At 44.1% G+C, this 20,086-nt stretch overlaps 1 protein-coding gene across 1 annotated transcript in view; it reads right to left on the reverse strand.

The window, feature by feature from the left end:
• The window catches only part of HHAT (hedgehog acyltransferase), a 155,540-nt gene that overhangs the window by 100,236 nt on the left and 35,218 nt on the right, over positions 1–20,086 (reverse strand). The window contains exon 6 of the mRNA XM_056853378.1: positions 19,429–19,600. Within this exon, the coding sequence (XP_056709356.1) occupies positions 19,429–19,600 (172 nt within the window). The remainder of the gene's footprint in view (positions 1–19,428; positions 19,601–20,086) is intronic.

Consider the following 20,086-nt stretch of genomic DNA (forward strand, 5'->3'; position numbering starts at 1 on the left):
TAATGGACTCTCCTTTAAGTATCTATACAGAATCAATGGATGGAAAACTTAAGAAGCTGCCTGCTGGGAAGGACAGAAACCCAAGTACAATAGGGAAAAGAGCCCTGGTTTGTCTACTGCATTCTCTCTTCCTCCCAGTCTCTCATATTCCATCCATTCAGTACTTAGCTGAGAGGTGCCGCAGCTTGCCTGCACTCCCTCCAATGAGAGAACACCTTGTGCAACTGGTCACAGAATAATACTATTGACAGAAGATGCTAGAAGATTCACAAAATGTTTTCAATCAATTCAGGTATACAATGTTGAACACAATAGAGGCTGCAAAGCCTACTTGAGATATACATCCCTTTGCCAAATGCAGCTACATTTTAAAAAAAACATCAGTAGGCTACGTTTTTGGGAAGGCTTGAGTTGCTTCTGTAGAGGAAAAACCTGTTTCCTGCCTTCCTCTACAACCTAAGGACTAAGAGCTCATTCCTGAGTCTGGGAGCCAAATGGGCTTAGGAGGTGACCAGCCCCCTATGCCAGTGTCCGTGCCCCTTGCGCCGTGCAAAGTGGCATGGACACCAGCATAGTGCCCCTTGCAGTGGCGCCCCAGGACTGGCACAGCAGTGTGGCCCATGGACACTGGCTTGGCCTCCCACCGGCGTCCTGTCGGTGCAAAAGCTCGCACCAGCATCCTAAGAGCCATTCCCAGGGTTTTCCGGAAGCGGGGCTGCTGGTAGGCTGCCTCCTAACCTCTTCCAGCACGGGAATGCCCCCCTCCGAAACAGCAGTGCTGCACCAGGTTTTTCCTGGTGAAACATCCCTGTTTTCTATGCCCCCCCCCCCAAATTTTAACTTTTAAAAATGGGGTTTTAAGCCTTGCGGCAGCTGGGAAACCTCTATGGAGGCTGTGCCACAGCGCCTCGGCCACACCATCCCGGGCTGCTGCAAGTCTCAGTAATGAGCTGTGAGTGCTAGTTTAAGGCAACCATGTCCACTGTAATCCCTAGTTTGCAGAATCCTGCGTATACAACATTCACAACGAACAAGTTAAAGAACAAAAATTGTACAGAATGAATTTGCCCCAAAACATGAAGAAAGTTTTAAAAATGCATATGCTGTCTCTAGAGATGTAATCTGTTTTTTCCCTGATCCGCATTATCCCCTACAGCTTCGGTACTGTTTTGCATCACCATCAGTATACAGAACAACCCTCTGCTTATTTGTGGGATACAAATTGAACAAAAGGGTAAAAGCATAGCTCCTAGCTGCATTAACCATCTGGATTTCAGTCCTAAAATCTGTTGCGTCACTAACAAAACACAAGATTTTCTGTGCATGTTGGTACCCTGTCATTGCCTCCAGGACTCATCTCTTGAGGATGAAAACAGTGCATTATTACTACATCTTTATGCTTTCACTACAAGCCGATTAAATTTGGCAACACGTTTTCGAGATTTTGCCATTCCAAATTAAAATTCAATGCAGGGGAAATTACATACATTATTAATTGTAATTTTAGTATATCAGTGGCATTAAGCTGATGAGGGAGGCTATGCTTTTAAAATGTAACACTGAATAATATTCTTTCAAATTATTTCTCACTGGCTCCTCTCATGTGTCATTCTCCCCATTCCCCCAAATCCTGCTCAGTTTGAGGAAGCCGCCAGTATTGCTGAGGAACTGTCCCTCTCTTGCGTTTATTCTTTTTCATCATACCTGTGGGCCTCTCTATACTTTTTAGGTGTCAGCTAAATCATATCATATATGAAGGAGGGGTGTGGTTCAGTGTGCTTTGCATGCAAAATGCTCCAGGTTCAATTCTCTGAGCTCCAATCAACAGCTGTTGGGGGGGGGGATTCTCTCTGCCTGGGACCCTGTCTTGTTAGAGCAGACAGTATTCATCTATGGATGAACTGATTTGATATCAGACAGCTTCAAATCTTCAGGAGTGAGACAGACACGCTCAGTTGCACCTCCCAGTTGAGAATAAACCAAGAGCAAGTCTGGGAGTGTCCCTCAGTTAGGAAGAGGCAATCCCAAAGCAGTGACTCAGGCAGAGATATAATGTGCAGCTTGCTCTCAGAACACATGATAGGTGACTTTTCTTCTACAATCAAACCAGAAATAGAGATGTGTCAAAATGCATGCAGCAGAGATTGATGTATGAATGCAAGGGTAGGGCAAAAAAATCATGCAGAGATGCAGCATGCAACCTCCTCTAGAAGGACAACATTTGGACTGGGGACATTTGATTAAATTATTTCTGATGGCAGAGTGACAGCTTTCTTGCCTCAGCATGTAGTTTGGAGATTCTTTTAAATTAGGGCAGTTTTGTGAAACATTTTCACTTTAACCTCACAAATACCTATTCTGGGATGTTGTTTTCCTTTGACCTTAGCTCCCTTCCAAAAATGGAAAATATAAGGCAATGTGACAAACTGTGAAACACAGTATTTACTTTCTAAAATGATAGGTACCAGCACTCAAAATTGCCTACAAATCACACTGTGAATTGCCTACAAATCACACTGTAGCCAAGCTTAAGAACTAAGGGATCTGTTGGAAGTTGAGTTATTTCATATCAGGAAACAACTCTCCAAATCCTTAGAAGCAGTCCCTGATATTGTTTCTCTGCTAAGGTATCATCAGATTATCATCATATATCATCTATATACTATTTTCCAATTGTGGCCCCCATATGTGTATACCTAAATCCACGAATTAGGGTCACACTTGCACTAAACAGATGTTTCTGCAAACTTAGTAAACTCCCTAGGTTTGCAAAATAATCTGATATTAAAAAAAAACAACCACTGGGGAGATTTAAACTGTCCCCAATATAAAAGAGCGTTCTCTGCACAAGCACAGAGAATGCACCTACCTCAGGCGGTGCAGCCAGGGTAGGGTTGCCAGGTCCCTCTTCGCCACTGGCAGGAGGTTTTTGGGGCGGAGCCTGAGGAGGGCGGGGTTTGGGGAGGGACTTCAACGCCATAGAGTCCAATGCCAAAGCAGCCATTTTCTCTAGGTGAACTGATCTCTATCAGCTGGAGATTTCCAGCTAGTGCCTGGAAGTTGGCAACCCTAAACCAGGGAGCTGCACTGGGCCCAGTAGTGGTGGCACAGCCTGGGAGCCATGGCAGGCCTGGCTAGAAAGTGAGGGGGCAGATGGGATTCCCCCCATATGAATCTCACACACACACACCACTGAGCCAAGAAGGACGTCCTCACCACACACATGCCCCCAAGCCAGCAAGCCCACCACCCGCCTGCTGAAAGGTAGGTTAGAAGAGAAGCAAGGGTGCGGGGCGTGAGAGGAGTGCCAAGGGTGGGGGGGGTTAGAGAGATCTTCAAAGTTGGGGGTTAGTGGTGTAACAAGGGTGGGGGTAGATAGGGAGAGCAGCAAGGATGGGGTAGACTGGTGGGAAAAAGTGGAGGAGGCAAAAGAGATAGGGGTAGATTGATAGAGGAGTGGGGGGCAAATAGATGAGGGTAGGTGTCTTACAAAGCATTTCACTCATTCCAGATTCACAGCATGAAAAAGTCTGAAAAATCTCTCAGTGTTTCCAATGACAAAATTGGGAAATTTTGGGGAGCACTGGAAAAAAAACACTCTTATATTGTAGACTTATACAACATTTTCAAGAATTTTTTTTGCTTAAATGTGAGTAATTTTGGCAACAATTAATATGTTGTGTGTGCGCGTGTGTGTAAAGTGCCATAAAGTCACAGCCCACTTATGGCAACCCCTTGTGAGGTTTTTCAGGCAAGAGACCTTCAGAGGTGGTTTGCCATTGCCTTCCTCTGCATAGCGCCCCTGGCATTCCTCGGTGGTCTCCCATCCAAGTATTAACCAGGGCCAACCACCATGTTGGCTCTCCTAATTAATACGCTATAATGTGTTTAATGATGATAGTTCAGTATTTTCCATGTTCTAAAGTTTACCTTAATATCCAAACACTGCTGGCAGCCCTAACTGCTGTGACTATGACAGTCTCTGTCCAAATAATACAGCTTCTTTTGTTTACTACAGAATTAGTTTTCCACCTTCAACTTTTATTTTTCCCATTTGCATGTGTGTGTTTGTGTGTTCTGCAAACCAGCAGAACTGAACAGATTCCTTTGTTAACATTACATTAATATGTAGATGTAGGCAATAATAACTTCAAAACCAAAAACACTGAAAGCTTTAAGGATGCACACAAATTAGACAGTGAATTAAAAGGCACCAGACACAATATTTCACTGATCTGCATAAAGGAGGGTTTAAACTTCACTTTTTATTCAGCAATAATAAATTTAATAAAAGTGGCCCTCATCCTACCACATTCCAAAGTCTTAAGTAAGTTTTTTAAAAACGAGAAACCATTTCCACCAATTTCTCCTTCTCGCTCTAGACCTCCAATATCCCTTGCCTGAAGGTCAACTGACATCCAGAAACAAAATTTGGGGGGCTCCGTGAGCTGCAGTATAAGGGGGAAACTGCTCCCTTAACTTAAGGATTAGGAGCCCCGTGGCACAGAGTGGTAAGCTGCAGTACTGCAGTCCAAGCTCTGCTCACGACCTGAGTTCGATCCCGATAGAAGTTGGTTTCAGGTAGCCGGCTCAAGGTTGACTCAGCCTTCCATCCTTCCGAGGTCGGTAAAAGGAGTACCCAGCTTGCTGGGGGTAAAGGGAAGATGACCGGGGAAGGCACTGGCAAACCACCCTGTAAACAAAGTCTGCCTAGGAAACGTTGGGATGTGACGTCACCCCATGGGTCAGGAATGGCCTGGTGCTTGCACAGGGGACCTTTACCTTTTTAACTTAGGGATACTAAAGTTTTCAGACAGGCATGATTGGATATCAGTCAATGGGTGAAAACGCATGGTCCCTTTATCCTCCTTTAATCCCTGTTTCAGCCAGGATTCAACGCATGCGTTTCGCCTAATGTGCGTTCGATCCTGGCTAAATCAGGGATTAAAGGAGGATAAAGCAACCGTGCGTTTTCGCCCAATAATAAGCATTTACATAGTGCTCTGAAGTGTCCGAAGCTTTTAATGTACATTATCTCAGTAATTTTTTCAGCAACTCTATAGAGCAAGTCTGCGTATTATCATTTCTGTTGCAGATGCTGAGAGACTGTGGCTTGCCTAAGGCTGCAGCAAACAAGAGCTATACAGAGCTACGAAAATTGCACAGGAAAAGAAGCAACAGTTACATAGAAAAAGAAAGCATTCACAATATCTTTTGCAATATATTCTCTCTCAAGGGCTGTGATCTTGACACCATTTCTCAATATCGGTAACAGCAAAAGTTTCCCAGCCAGTGTTCTTCTGTAGTCAGTGGGCTTCTGTAGTCTGCTCAAACTCACTGCAAAATGATGATCAAAAGGGATGGGCTTGCTGGAGTTCATCTGAGGTCAGGTCTGAACTGAGAATTTCCTGGCTCCTGTTCTAAGCAACCAAGCTCTCCTTTAGGTATGGTGTGCTTCATATTTCAATACCAAAACAATATATACACACCTGCACATGTGGGGCCCACAACAGACCATTGTGGGTTGTGGTTTAGCTTTGCCAATCCCCCAAATGTTTTTTTCTTTCTCCCTCCTTTCTTACTCTTTTGCTTTGCCTTTTCCTTGCCTTTAACCCTACCTCCTTCCTCTTCCAAATGGTCACTTCTCCATGCCCACTACATATTCCTTATTCCTATCTGCCCCACATCCTGCCCACCACCCCTTATCATTCTTCTCCATACCCCTCATGTCAGGCCCTCAGTCATACCTTTCCTGTTTCTCTCCTCACCATACTCCCCATTCTTCCCCCCTCTCATCACATTATCTTTTTCCCCACTGTATTTTCTTCTCCCTCCTTGGATTTCTCTTTCATTCATGCTCCTTCATGTTATCCCCCATTCCTATTCCAACCACAGCACCCCTTCTTCCTTCTCCCTCCACTAGTTCCTCACCAATTTAACTTTCCACCCTATTCCCTTCCATCAACTGCCTCACTCATTTGAAACCTTTTGCCTCTATAGCCCCATTCCTCTACCTCCCTTTTCCCCTTGCGTCCTCATCCCCTTTCTCCTCCATGTTCATGGTGGCCTTATACAGGACTAATTTCCTTTCTCTCCCTGCTTCATCATCCTACCCCTTCCAGCGTTCACAGCTATTCAGGATCATAGCTGTCCCACACAGAAGATCCAGTGCCTTGCTCATATTGGTTACTGCAAATAACCCAAGCAATTTTAAGAAATTATTTTTCTCGTTTGATGTTCTGATGGGTAAACTGGAGGACTGTGGACTGGACCCTAGGATAGTTAGGTAGATGGGGAAGTGGTTGAAGAACCATACTCAAATAGTAGTTGTCAATGGCATTTCATCTGAATTGAGAGAGGTGTCCAGTGGGGTGCCACAGGGTTTGGTTCTGGGCCCAGTACTTTTCAATATTTTTATAAATGATCTGGATGAGAGTGTAGAGGGACTATTCATTAAATCTGCAGATGACACCAAGTTGGGAGGAGCAGAAAATACACCAGAAGACAGAGACAGAATTCAATGAGATCTGAACACACTGGAAAAGTGGGTGGATGTGAACCAGATGCAATTCAAGAAGGATAAGTGCAGAGTTCTACATCTAGGTAACAAAAATGAGGGACATGCATACTGGATGGGGGATACACTTCTGGGTAGCAGGGTATGTGAACAAGATCTTGGGGTAAGGGTGGACTGTAAGTTAAATATGAGCAACCAGTGTGATGCAGTGACAAAAAATGCTAATGCCGTCTTGGGGTGTATCAACAGAGGCAAAACATCCAAATCACAAGATGACATAGTTCCACTGTACACTGCATTCATCAGGCTGCACCTGGAGTACTGTGTGCAGTTTAGAGGCCTCACTTCAAAAAGGATGTGGACAGAATTAAGCGGGTGCAGAGGAAAGCGATGAGGATGATCAGGGACCTGGAGACCAAGCCCTATGAAAAAAGTCTGAGGGAGTTGGGAATGTTTAGTCTGGAGAAGAGGAGGTTGAGGGGGGACATGATTGCTCTCTTTAAGTATTTGAAGGGAAGTTACTTAGAGGGGGGCTGTTCCTCTTGGCAGCAGAGGATAGGACTCACAATAATGGTTTAAATTGTGGGAGGAAAGGTACTGTCTGAATATTAGGGGGGGGAAATTACAGTAAGAGTAGTTCAACAGTGGAATCAGCTACCTAGGGAGGTGGTGAGCTCCCCCTCACTGGCAGTCTTTAAACAGAGGCTGGACAAACACTTGTCAGGGATGCTCTAGGCTGATCCTGCATTAAGCAGGGGGTTGGACTAGATGGCCTTCCAACTCTATGAGTCTGTGATTCTATACAGCGGCTACAAGGTTTCACGGTATTTCTTTCTGGAACCCAGTTCAAATTACTGCACATCACTGAAGTACCCAGGTGACTGGGTTTGGAAAAAGACTTCAGTAGGAATTCAGCAGCAAATCTGATTCCACTTTTTAAAAAGAACCACCCTAACCTGAACTGAAGCAGGGTGCTTTTTATAGTGGCTGGATAAGCAAGAGGGTCATTGGGAGCTGCCTGGGAGAGAAACAGATCAGTGTGGCTTTCCTCGCCAATCCAGCTCTGTCTGGAACTGCTTAAGGGCACCTCCCAGATGCAGCAATATGCTTATTAGACATAAACAAACAAACAAGACATTTACCCAAGCACAGACATCCTGCACATTATCCACTATTGCCGGAAAACATTTGTGCTTCTAGATTTGCAGTGCAATCCTAGGCATATTTACTCAGGAGTAAACCCCCAGTGAGTTCAGCAGGTCTTACTGCCAAGTAAGTATGAAACAAGATTGCAGTCATAGATACACTTAGCTGAGAGTTAGCCCCACTAAACTACAGAGCAAACATGCATCAAGGGAAGAAGAAGCCGCCTCCCCCTTTCTACTGCGCTTCCTCCTTTATACATTTTGTAAGCTATTCCCAAAAGCTGCAAAATAGCCCTTTTCCGGGTTCACCCTCCCGCCACTGGCAATGCTAAAGTAACAAACACATCCAATGTCGATCCTGTGGGTACTGTAAAGCAGAGGTCCTCCTTCTCCCCCACTTCCACTCTTCCGGCTAATGTGGTTGTTCTGGGGCTGGGTTAAGCAAGTCATAACTTCCCTCTCTCCAGACTGGAAATAGCCTCTTCCTGCTTCTGTAGACCAGCCATTTCCTGTGCAGAATTAGGTGTACCTAAGTCCACTGAAATCCATAGACTTCGGCATGCCTAACTACACGGGAATGGATCAATCAACCTCACAATAGATTACAGACTGGCTCCACTTTCCTGGGAGTAAACGCCATTGACTTCAGTGGGTCTTATTTCTGAAGACCTGCTTAGGGTTGCTCCCCTGTCACTAGGGAAGTGTGTAAGGAAGTGCTGCTTACTGATTATGATATCTCAACCATTCATTGTGTTTAACTTCACACTGGTAAAGCACCAACAATCATTTACATTCATGCAGATTTAATGCAGCTGGGCTTCATGACACATCCTTGGTTGTATTACCAAGGCTGCCAGCTGAGCCTAATAAAGCTGCCTACTCTGTTTTAAATAACTAATAATTGGATATTGGTGCTAAAAGCAACGTTGCCACCTTTTCGGGACTATCGCTACACTAATTTATCACATCATCAGTTCCTTGCTGATGCACATTACAGGCATGAGATGCAGTGCTGCACAGCCAAGAATGGTTTTAACAACTACAGACCAGCACAATGCAAAACTGCATAAAAGAAGCCACATTTTGTAATACCTTCAACACGCGAGGCAATCTTTGCATTTCTTATCTACATAGTGTTATGAGCAGAATACGCCTGTCATCATAAATTGCATGCTTTCCTAGCAGCGCAGGCTCTGGGATTTGAGGAGGCCCTCGGGTAAGGCAACCACAACAAGTCCTTTTAGCCTCGAAAAAACAGGGTCAACAGACGGAGAATTCTCATATATTGCCTCCAAAGTGCTCCATGCAAAGTGAGGGTACTGGCGTTGTCACAGTCATGAGCTCTTTGCCGGCGATGAGACCCAACTGTACTGCCTCAGCACTAGACTCAGAAGATCCGTACTTTAAAAATATCTGCACTTGGCAGGTACCGTCCAAATCTGGTAGCCAGCTGGAATACTTCTGCATCACATAAAAGCAGCTGGCGCATCCTTTTAATATCTTGCACATTATGTTTAGCACTAACTCGCACACACTGTTTAGAAATCCTTTCTGCTGTAAATCTGAGAAAAAATCCATGGTGCTTACTACCACCTTCTGGCTCATCTCATTATTTCTACCGCACAAAACATTTTTTTTTTAATCCAGCCTTATATTTACGAGCTAGTGTCATGCCAGTCAACTTAATAAGGCTACTTGCTCAAGACATCAAATGTGCATTAGAGTCAAAATATCATAATTCTGCCACTCTTGTCTTCTGCTGGGTTTTATATGAAAGCAGATACTATTGTGACTATACCCAAACCTTCCAGAATCAAGCTGAATTTTTTTTCAAATAATGAATTTTAATGGAAGCTAGAGTTTCATTTATATGAAGTTGTACCTCCCCAAAGTTAACAGGTTATGTATGAGTCCAACATCTTCCTAACACCTTTATCCCTAATAATTGTCTCATAATTGTAACCCTCAAATGGCTATTTTGACAAGAACTAAGTGTATTCTCCGCAGGTTTCCACTGTTAATTGGTGATTATTCCATTCCATACAAGGTGAGGCTGAGCATTTTTCCTCATTACTGCTGCCTGAAGAATGTTCTGTAAAACTAGTCCAATCAACTTGACCTCTTGTGTCATTTTTCTCAGTATCAATCAGCCTCTCGGGCTTATAAATTACAGCCAAGAAACTTAAATTTATGGTATACTGTGTGACTGTGATATCAGAAATGGAGGCTATTCACAGTTTCTAAAGCACTTCCAGAAATACTGACAATCTCAAGTGGAAGAATTGTGAAGATTCACTGTAATATGTACAGTAAATACTGGGAACAAGTGAGGCAACAGGTTCCTTCCTTTGATACAGTGTAAACAATCACCACTTAGCTCCTGCCCTTTCAGTCCACTACCACCCAAGGGCAGCAGTTTGACAGGGAGAGAAATGTAGTCTCTGGATGGGACTACATTTGCCTTTAACATTTTTTTAAAAGAATGCTTCTGAAATAGAAGCACATCTTGGATGTCTTTCTACCAATAGCTCTCTGTCCATCTACAATTCTAACCCAGAGTTCCAACTAGCCAGAGAATTAGGGATGAAATCCTACTCCACATAATAAAATAGTATCATTATTATAAATATATATTTTAAAAAAACCTGCATATGGTACACAAAAATATAAGGGAAAAAGACAAGTCCTTCAGGGTTGCAATCTAAGAAGACAACCTGAAAACCAATGGGGGAAAGGACACAAAAAGAAATGGGGAATAGCAGAAGAAGCAAATATGAAATTGACGCGGAAGCCAAGCGGATTAGCAGTCTTGTCCAGGATACCCATCAGAAAGTCCACGGCCACATAGAAAAAGTGTAGTTTATTTGTACAGTGCAGAAATATATACAGATACTCCTTTCACACTCTCCACTCATAACATCCCGCATAGAACTGCGGTTTCACTTCATTATATACACCTGGTGGACGCAGCCACCAATCACAGTAGATATCCAATTATCCTGGTATTGCTACTGCATTGCATCAGCCACCTGGCTCTAACTGGATCAGGCCAGTTTTCTCTAGCTCCCCAGGTACTTTCCAGGCTGATTACATCATCCTTAGATCTCACTGATCTATCCTGCACCTGTCAAACTATCTGACAGACTTGTAATCTTGACACTCCTTCTCAAGTATTTCAGATTAGTTTGATTAGTTTCATGAATCTATTGCAATCCACAATTTTTGTAAATAGATCTGCCACATTACCAGCACTGGCACACTTTACAATACATACCAAGCCTTTGTTCACAGATTCTGATTCTTATATGCTTACTTCTGCCTTTAAAGTTTTGCTCAGTCGCAAGTTGTAGCGCTGATTGACTGTCAGTATACACCTTTACCGGTAATTGTCCAGACACATTGAGTTCCTTCATGAGATAGACAAACCATTCCACCTGGTTTATACATTCACTCACAGCACTATATTCTGCTTCACATGAACTCATGGCTACAAATGACTGTTTTACAGATTTCCAATGTATGGGTGCTTTACCAAAATATAACACATACCCGGTCGTTGATTTTGCGTTCCCCTGATCTGACCATGATGCATCTGCATACGCAGTCAGTTCCCCATTACATGCATTCAAGCATAACTGTTTGTTCACAGATCCCTTCAGGTATCTGAGTACACGCTTAGCTGCTTTCCAGTCACTCTGCTTTGGTGACATATTTTTCCTGCTCAGGCAATGTACCGCCTGATATATGTCTGGGCGAGTCCAACAAGCAAGATATAACAAACTTCCTATCAGGGACTGATACAGAGATTTGTCACACTCTTCTTGTTCCTGAGACTCTTCACATACATAACCTGTGACCATTGGGGTTTCAGCTGCATTAGCATCAAGCATGCTAAACCTTTCCAGCAACTGTTTTATTTTTTTCTGTTTGAGACAAGTAAAAAACACCTTTACTGTCTCTGTTTATTTTTACCCCAAGATAAATTCTTATCTCTCCCAAACATTTCAGTTTAAAGCGTTCTCCAAGCTGTTTCTGAAATTGTTCCTGGTCACTCTCATTATTGGTTATTACACACAAATCATCCACGTAAATCAGCACGTATGACTCCTTCTGACCTGTGCACCTTGAAAACAAACAAGGATCAGCAACACTCTGTGTGAAGCCTAACTTTTTAACAGCCTCAATTAAACATTTGTGCCACTCTCTGGCCGATTGATGCAAACCATACAAAGCTCTGTTCAGCTTTAGTACTTTGCCTTCTTCCTTTAATTCAAACCCTGGAATTTGAGTCATGTATACTTCTTCTACCAAAGGTGCATTTAGATAAGCTGTCTGAATGTCATAATGGAAAACCTTCAGACCTTTCAACCCTGCAACTGCCAGGGCTGTTTTAATGGTTTCACAACGAACTGTGGGTGAAAAAGTTTCATCAAAGTTAACAAATCTCCTTTGAGCAAACCCTTTACAAATTAGTCTGGCTTTTCTTTGTACAGTACCATCAGCCAACTGCTTGAGTTTGTAAACCCACCTGCAACCTATCCCAGGTTGTCCCTTTGGTAAATGCATTGGTGTAATTACCTTGTGCTCCTTCAAAGCATTCATTTCCACACCCATGGCTTGCAGCCATAAATCTCTCTCTCTATCACCAAGAGAAAGCACCTGCTTGTAACTTTCAGGTTCCATTACAGACATGTGGTTGATTAAGTCACATTCTTCAAAACCATATCTTTGTGGAGGTACTCCTTTATTACTTCTGTCTGACCGTCTTACTACCGTGCCACTAGACTCCCCTCCTTCTGGAGTCTCAACCTTTACTGTTTCCCTGCTTGCAACAACTTCAGGAAAAACACTTTCATCTGCCTCTGGCTGTCCATTAGCCGGCAATAAAACTTCTTCAGAAACCTTCTCAGTACCATGTAAGCGTGGCCAATTAAAAGATTCTCCGAAATTCGCAGATTTGCTAAAAGACACCTGGTTCTGATCATTAGCAAAGCGATAAGATTTTGCTGCATTCTGATATCCCAGAAAAATCAGCGGTTTGGATTTCTTGCCACCTGCTCTGCGGTTCTTTAAAGGTATATTCACCCAAGCCTTTGTACCAAACACTCTTAAATGCTTTAAAGAGGGATTTCTATTGTACAATGCCTTGTAGGGAATATTGTTAATGCTGGAGGTCCAAAGTCTATTAATCAAATAACAAGCCACCTTGATGCCTTCCCCCCAGAACTTGGGTTTTAGATTAGCATCCTCTATCAAAGCTTGCAACATTGACTTTAGATAACCAATCCTCCTCTCAGCCACACCGTTCTCCTGAGGAACACACGGATTAGCCAATCTGTGCTCAATTCCCTTGCTTTCTAACCACTGGGTAAATGCACTAGAGACAAATTCACCGCCTCTGTCAGATTGTATACTGGATACCTTGAGATCTAGCTGCCTTTCCACCCTTTTAATCCAATACTTGATGGTTTGACATGCCTCACTTTTCTGCTTCAGCAGATACACCCAGCCATAACGAGTAAAATCATCCACAATACATAAAGCGTATCGGTTCTTAGACACACTCTCAGGAAATGGACCACAGAGATCTAAATGAGCAATTTGCAAAGGTCTGGTTGCCACCCTTTGGCTTACCTTAGCCACTGGACTACGTCTGCTTTTAACAGATTTGCAGACAGTGCAATCTAGGAAAGAATTACACCCATTCAACTTAATGTCATCCTTCCCTAACACACTCAGGGTCTTCTTTAGAATGGAAAAGGAGGCGTGGCCAAAACGCCTATGTAGAAGGTGTATGCACTCATTATGTGGATTTTTATTCACAGACTCCACTACCATAGAAGTTTCTCCTATCCTTCTATGCACCACATAGACATCCTTTTGCAAGTGCCCTTCTAACATTACAACCTCCCCCTGGCTTATCTGGCAGGTGTTTCCTTCAAACTGCACCTTAAAACCAGTCTTAGCCAGCACAGAAACACTTAGCAAACTATGCTGTAACTCAGGCACACAAAGTACATTTTGAAACTTATGATTTAACTCTGGGAAAAACACCTCCCCTTCAGAGTGTACCTTTAAGTGTCTCCCATCTGCTAGACTTGCATAAGACTTAGCAGACTGCTTTTGGTTAACCAATATGGAAGCTTTGTTAACAAAACATGTACTTGCCCCACTGTCCAAGAGCCAAATGTTCTCTTTGTCTCCAGCCTCTGCCAGCACAACAGCAGTGTAAGTTCCATTCACTGACTGTCTCTTTGGTTGCTTTTTCCTGGCCAACTGGGGACAATTTCTTTTCAAATGTTGTGAGGACCCACAAAGAAAACACTTTCTGACAAATATCACGCATTCCTCATCTTGCTTGTAGCTCCTACTCTGCCTTCCGTCGCCTCCCCTCTGCTGCTGCCACTGGCTCTGCGCTGAGTAGACCTCTTGCCCGTCTCGGGGTTGTCTAAACAGCTCGGCTGCAGTCCTCGGCATAGACTCTATCCAGACTCTCTGCCTGGGATGAAAAACGCGCTGGGGGGCTGAGGTCTCGGCAGATGGGCGATTCGTTGATTTAACCTCGGGGGTGTATCTCAGCTGGGCTGCTGTCTTCTGCTTAAGTCCTTCCTCCCGTCGTTCCTCTTCTTCCAGAATTCGTCCAGTCAAGTATTCATAGGTTAACTGCCCTGCTGCCAGGCTCTCCAGCAAGGTTACTAAAACATCAAAGCTCGCATCCAGAGAACTCAAAAGCAAATACACCCGGTCCTCCGCAGATATAACTTTCCCCCTCAACTCCAGCTGTCTGAACAACTCTGCTAGGGTCTTCAAGTGGGCTGCGGCCGGCGTGTGCAGTGATTTATGGCATCTATAAAGCTGCCTCATTAGTGCTAGCAGCGTGCCAGCTGAGTCCCGGAGATACACTGCTCGCAAACTATCCCATGCCAACTTTGCATGCTCTTTGCCAACAACAAAAATAAGCTGGTCATCTCCCACCGTCAAGGTGATATTGGCAAGGGCTTTTATGTCCTTGGCAATCTCGGCTGCTGTAGTAGGGAGTCTTTCCACAGCATCCCATAAATCTTCCCTTTTCAGATACTGCTCCAACCTCACAGACCAAACGTGGTAATTCTCTGAGGTGAGTTTATCCACTGGGATAAAAGATTGTTGTGCCATTACTCACACACAGCCGTCACTTCTCTAGTAGCTTCTGAAAATCCTGGACTCTGCTTATCTACCACCACACATAAAACCTGCGCAGTGTAGCAGAAACACTCCTGTAATGTAGAGGAGCTGGGCCCATAACCCTGACGCGGAAGCCAAGCGGATTAGAAGTCTTGTCCAGGATACCCATCAGAAAGTCCACGGCCACATAGAAAAAGTGTAGTTTATTTGTACAGTGCAGAAATATATACAGATACTCCTTTCACACTCTCCGCTCATAACATCCCGCTTAGAACTGCTGTTTCACTTCATTATATACACCTGGTGGACGCAGCCACCAATCACAGTAGATATCCAATTATCCTGGTATTGCTACTGCATTGCATCAGCCACCTGGCTCTAACTGGATCAGGCCAGTTTTCTCTAGCTCCCCAGGTACTTTCCAGGCTGATTACATCATCCTTAGATCTCACTGATCTATCCTGCACCTGTCAAACTATCTGACAGACTTGTAATCTTGACAGAAATGATATTTAAGTTTGGCTCCGTTCAGTTAAAATTCTTTCAAATTATTCAGTTAAAATTATTTCAGGGTTTTAGGCTTCTTTTTAGTTTGCTGGATTTCATAATTCCTAGTCCCAATCGAATATAGACTGCTTACATCCATTGAAACCAGCAATCAATTAAATGCTCCTAAATATGTACTCAATGTGGCCATTGTGGTTTTGAAAGGTTTGTTCTTTTCATAAATCTTGCTCCATTTGTGTTAGCACACTGTCTTTATCCTGCCCTGCACACACGCTGCTGGAAAGAAGCCATGAAATTCTGGACCACTCCTAAGAAGATAACCTCAGCATCACTGTTGAAGTCTCCCCAGGACAACCAGCCTTCAACACCACCCAAGACCACTTCTGTCAGTTCAGGCAGGGGGACTGTTAGGCAGTGGGGTGGGTGGTACACCAACAGAATCCCAGTCCTGTCTCTCAATTCCAACCTTAGATACACAGTTTGAAAACCAGAAGTGTTCTGGATGGGGCACCATGATAGAGAGTGTTATAGTCTACTCTCTCATTCTCTCTTAATTGAGAGGCACTAGAGCTCATTTGGGAATACACCATTCATGGTGTGGCTGACTATGCGATACAGGATTAATATAGTAAGAGCAGGAAGTGGCCCCACAGACATCTCCATGCACGAGAAGAAGTGGAACCTACCTCCTTTTCTGCAACCCAAAAATTAATTTTGTAGATCCTGGTAGCAATAAAGTGTCTGGTTTTTACAAGTGCATATGACAGATGGTTTAAAAAAATGCTTGTGTTTTAGATAACATGCGAGAAACTGAATCCTGAGTAGTCCAATACAAAAAAGTCACTACCATTTTTAAAAAATGTATATTTCATAGCCTAGCTCTAATAGCCTTCCCCTTTCAACAGCCAGACGGTCGACTGATACCAGTCCGGGTCGGGGTGACATACTGGACCCTGGAGTAGCAGGTCGCGTCTGGTTGGAAGACGCCAGGGAACCCCGACGAATGTTTCGTGTAGGGCCGGATACCATGGGCGCCTTGGCCAATCTGGGGCAACTAACAGGACGGTGGCTCTGAGGAGGCGGATGCGGCATAACACTCTTGGAAGTAGAGGGAGAGGGGGAAAGGCATATAGTAGCCCCGAGGGGCCATGGAGCCATGAGGGCATCCGTGGCTTCGGCGTCCGTTTGACTGTATCGAGAAAGGAACCGTGGTAGTTGCCGGTTCTGGCGAGAAGCAAAGAGATCGACTAGGGGCGTTCCGAACCTCTGTATCGCTAATCCACTCAGCCTCGTCCAATTGACGGCGACTGAGCCAGTCGGCTTACACATTCAGGATCCCCTGAATGTGTTCCGCCGAGATCGATTGAAGATGTATCTCTGCCCAGCTCAGGACCAAGGCGGCTTGCTTGTGTAAGCCAGATGACCAGGAGCCGCCCTGTTTGTTTGCGTGGGCCTTCGCCGCCACGTTGTCTGTCCTTACCAGGAGGTGAGTTCCCTCCAGTTGAGGACCAAAATAAAGAAGAGCCTTCCAGATGGTTCTTATCTCCAGAAAATTGATATTGTGGGCTTTTTCCATCTGAGACCAGACTCCCTGGGCGGGCTGGTCCCGAAAGGTGGCGCCCCACCCGGATAGACTTGCGTCTGTGAAGAGTTGTTCGGGGGGTTTGTGAAGATAGGGGAGTCCCTTGGTCAGGTTGTCCTCTATCGTCCACCATGTCAAACTGAGACGGGCCGCCTTGGAGAGGAAGAGGGTTTTGTCTCTCTTCTTTGCGATGTCCTGTTGGTACTGTAGTAGGAACCACTGTAGCGGGAGCGCATGGAAGCGGGCCCAGGGGACTGCAGGGATGTGGATATCATGAGCTCCTGGAGCTTCACCAGGCTCATGAGCTTGGAAGTTGATGATGACAGAGACTGATTTGCCAAGGCCGCGATTTTGGCTGCCTTGTCCAGTGGAAGAAAGAATGAGTTCTGGACTGTGTCTATGAGAACTCCTAGGTGTAACAATCTCTGAACAGGGTCGAGGTGACTCTTGAGCTCGAGTGAAGCTCGAGTGTCTGTAGCACCAAGTTTGTGTGCTTTTGGCTCAGCTCCCTGGAGGGGGCACAGATGAGTCCGCCTTGTCTGCGGACCAGCGCTACCAGGGAGACCAGGACTTTGGTAAAGACCCTGGGAGCGGAGGATAGGCCAAAGGGCAGGGCCCGGCATTGAAAATGTTGGCTCCTGAAGAGGAATCTGAGATACTTCCGATGATCTGGGTGTATCGGGATATGCAGATAGGCCTCGGTGAGGTCTATTGACGTTAGAAAAGCACCCGGGCATAGAGCCTCTTTGATGGAATTCAGAGTCTCCATCCTGAACCTCCGCTTCGAGATGTATTTGTTGAGAAGCTTGAAGTCCAGGATGGCCCTCCAGTCCCCGTTCCTCTTGGGGACTGTGAAGAAGACTGAGTAAACGCCCTTGAAGTGCTCTGATGGCCTTATGGGTTCGATGGCCCGAATATCTAAGAGGTGTTGCACGGCAGTAGGTCTTTTAAAAAATCCATGACACGGTATTCTTAACTGAGATGCAAGATGAACTAGAAAAACATCTGCTTCCATCATCACAGTTTGCACAGTTGCCGCAAAAGCTTCTGTCTGGGGCAGATTTTCTAGCATGACTACAATTGCCCCAATCACATAAGGAGCCATTTCACCCACAGGGTTTCCAATTTTGTTAAGAACCCCCTTACACTTTGTGTTCTCATTAGCAACCACGCCACTGACATTCAGCCCAATTTGTGAGAGTTTTCCTGCCAACACTAAGAATACAGACCAAAATGGAGATAACAATTAGGCAAGAGATTAGGGTTGTCCTCACCTAGAGTATTGTGTTCAGTTTTGGGCACCGCAATTTAAGAAAGATGTAGATAAGCTGGAACGTGTCCAGAGGAGGGCAATAAAGATGGTGAGGGGTCTGAAGACCAAGTCCTATGAGGAAAGGTTGAAGGGACTGGGTATGTTTAGCCTGAAGAGGAGGAGACTGAGAGATGATATGATAACCATCTTCAAGTACTTGAAGGGTTGTCATATAGAGGATAGTGCCAAGTTGTTTTCTGTTGCCCCAGAAGGTCGGACCAGAACCAACGTGTTGAAATTAAATCAAAAGAGTTTCCGTCTAGACCACTGGTTCCCAACGGGGGGTCCACGGACCCCCAGGGGTCCACAAGAACTAAATTAAGGTCCACGAAACAAAGTTATAAACCCATAATAAATTAATATTTTCAATTAAAAGTTCTCTATTATAAAATATATATATTCAAATATTATTCTAAGTTTAATGTTTAACTAACAGTTATGATTAAAGTTTATTTTCAAATTCTCGGCATTTTTATTTTGAACCTTGGGGTCCCTGCACCGAACAAAAAAGTCCTAGTGGTCCTTGGTCAAAAAAAGGTTGGGAACCACTGGTCTAGACATTAGGAGGAATCTTCTAACAGTTACAGCGGTTCCCCAGTGGAACAGGCTTCCTCAGGAGGTGGTAAGCTCTCCTTCCCTGCAGGTTTTTTAAGAAGAGGTTAGATAGCCATTTGTCAGCAATGCTGATTCTATTACCTTAAGCAGATGATGAGAGGGAGGGCATCTTGGCCATCTTGTGAATGTCCTGATTGTGCAGGGGGTTGGACTAGATGAATGACCCTGGTAATCCCTTCCAACTCTATGATTCTATACCAATAGCTACTGCTGTCTGAAACGGAAACACTAGCATCTATTTGCAAGTCAACTGAGTTTCTTTAGTTCATTCTGATTTAGTAATCTGCACGCAATATAATAGGAGTGCTGTGAGGATCCTAAAGGATCTGAAGTTTGACAGTTGTTGTAAATCATCTAGACTTTACTGAACAGAAAATGATAATTAAGAATTTAATTTTAAAAAAGTAAAAGTCCCCTGTGCAAGCACCAGGTCATTCCTGACCCATGGGGTGACGTCACATCCCGACGTTTACTAGGCAGACTTTGTTTATGGGGTGGTTTGCCAGTGCCTTCCCTAGTCATTTTCCCTTTACCCCCAGCAAGCTTAATTTAATTCATAATAACAAACTCATACATAGACACTTACCTAAGGTCCAGTAGTTTACTGCTTCCAGATGTGAAGGACTACTGTAAATTGCATGCATATACAGCAAATGGATCATCAGCTCTGCCAGCCACCACCAAAGCAAAATACGAATGGTGCCCCTGATGAAAATGCCAAGATTAGACTTCAAATCACCATATTCTTGACTAGTCATCTGTAATAGGAATAAATTCAGATTGTTTTAAATAATGTGCAGATATGACTGAACGTTTGCATAAAGAAAACATGGAATAATAGTGCATTTTAAACACACAGCCTCATTTCTAATCCTCTAATCTCTGGAAAGTAAATTCACAAATGCTGAATAGATGAGAACACTGATTTGACTTGTGAACTTGATTTCTTGAAGTTTTATGCTGACCAACAAATTTTATTACATTTATTTAAAATGTAAAACATTTTGCTATTATAAACTGAGAAATGCTTAAAGCATGACAGAATTCCTACATGGAAAGCCCTTCAACATATTATGTAATTTACACGCAGAATGTTACACATAATGATCACAAATAAATGTCTGTTCACATGTGCAACGGCCACATCAAATGCTGTATATCAGGGGTCCATAACCATTTAAAGCCTGCAGGCACATTTGGAATTTTGACATGGTATGGTGGGCGCATCAACAAAACGGCTGCCA

The sequence above is a fragment of the Euleptes europaea genome, chromosome 7 (genome assembly GCF_029931775.1).
Source record: "Euleptes europaea isolate rEulEur1 chromosome 7, rEulEur1.hap1, whole genome shotgun sequence".
Taxonomy (NCBI): Eukaryota; Metazoa; Chordata; class Lepidosauria; order Squamata; family Sphaerodactylidae; genus Euleptes; species Euleptes europaea.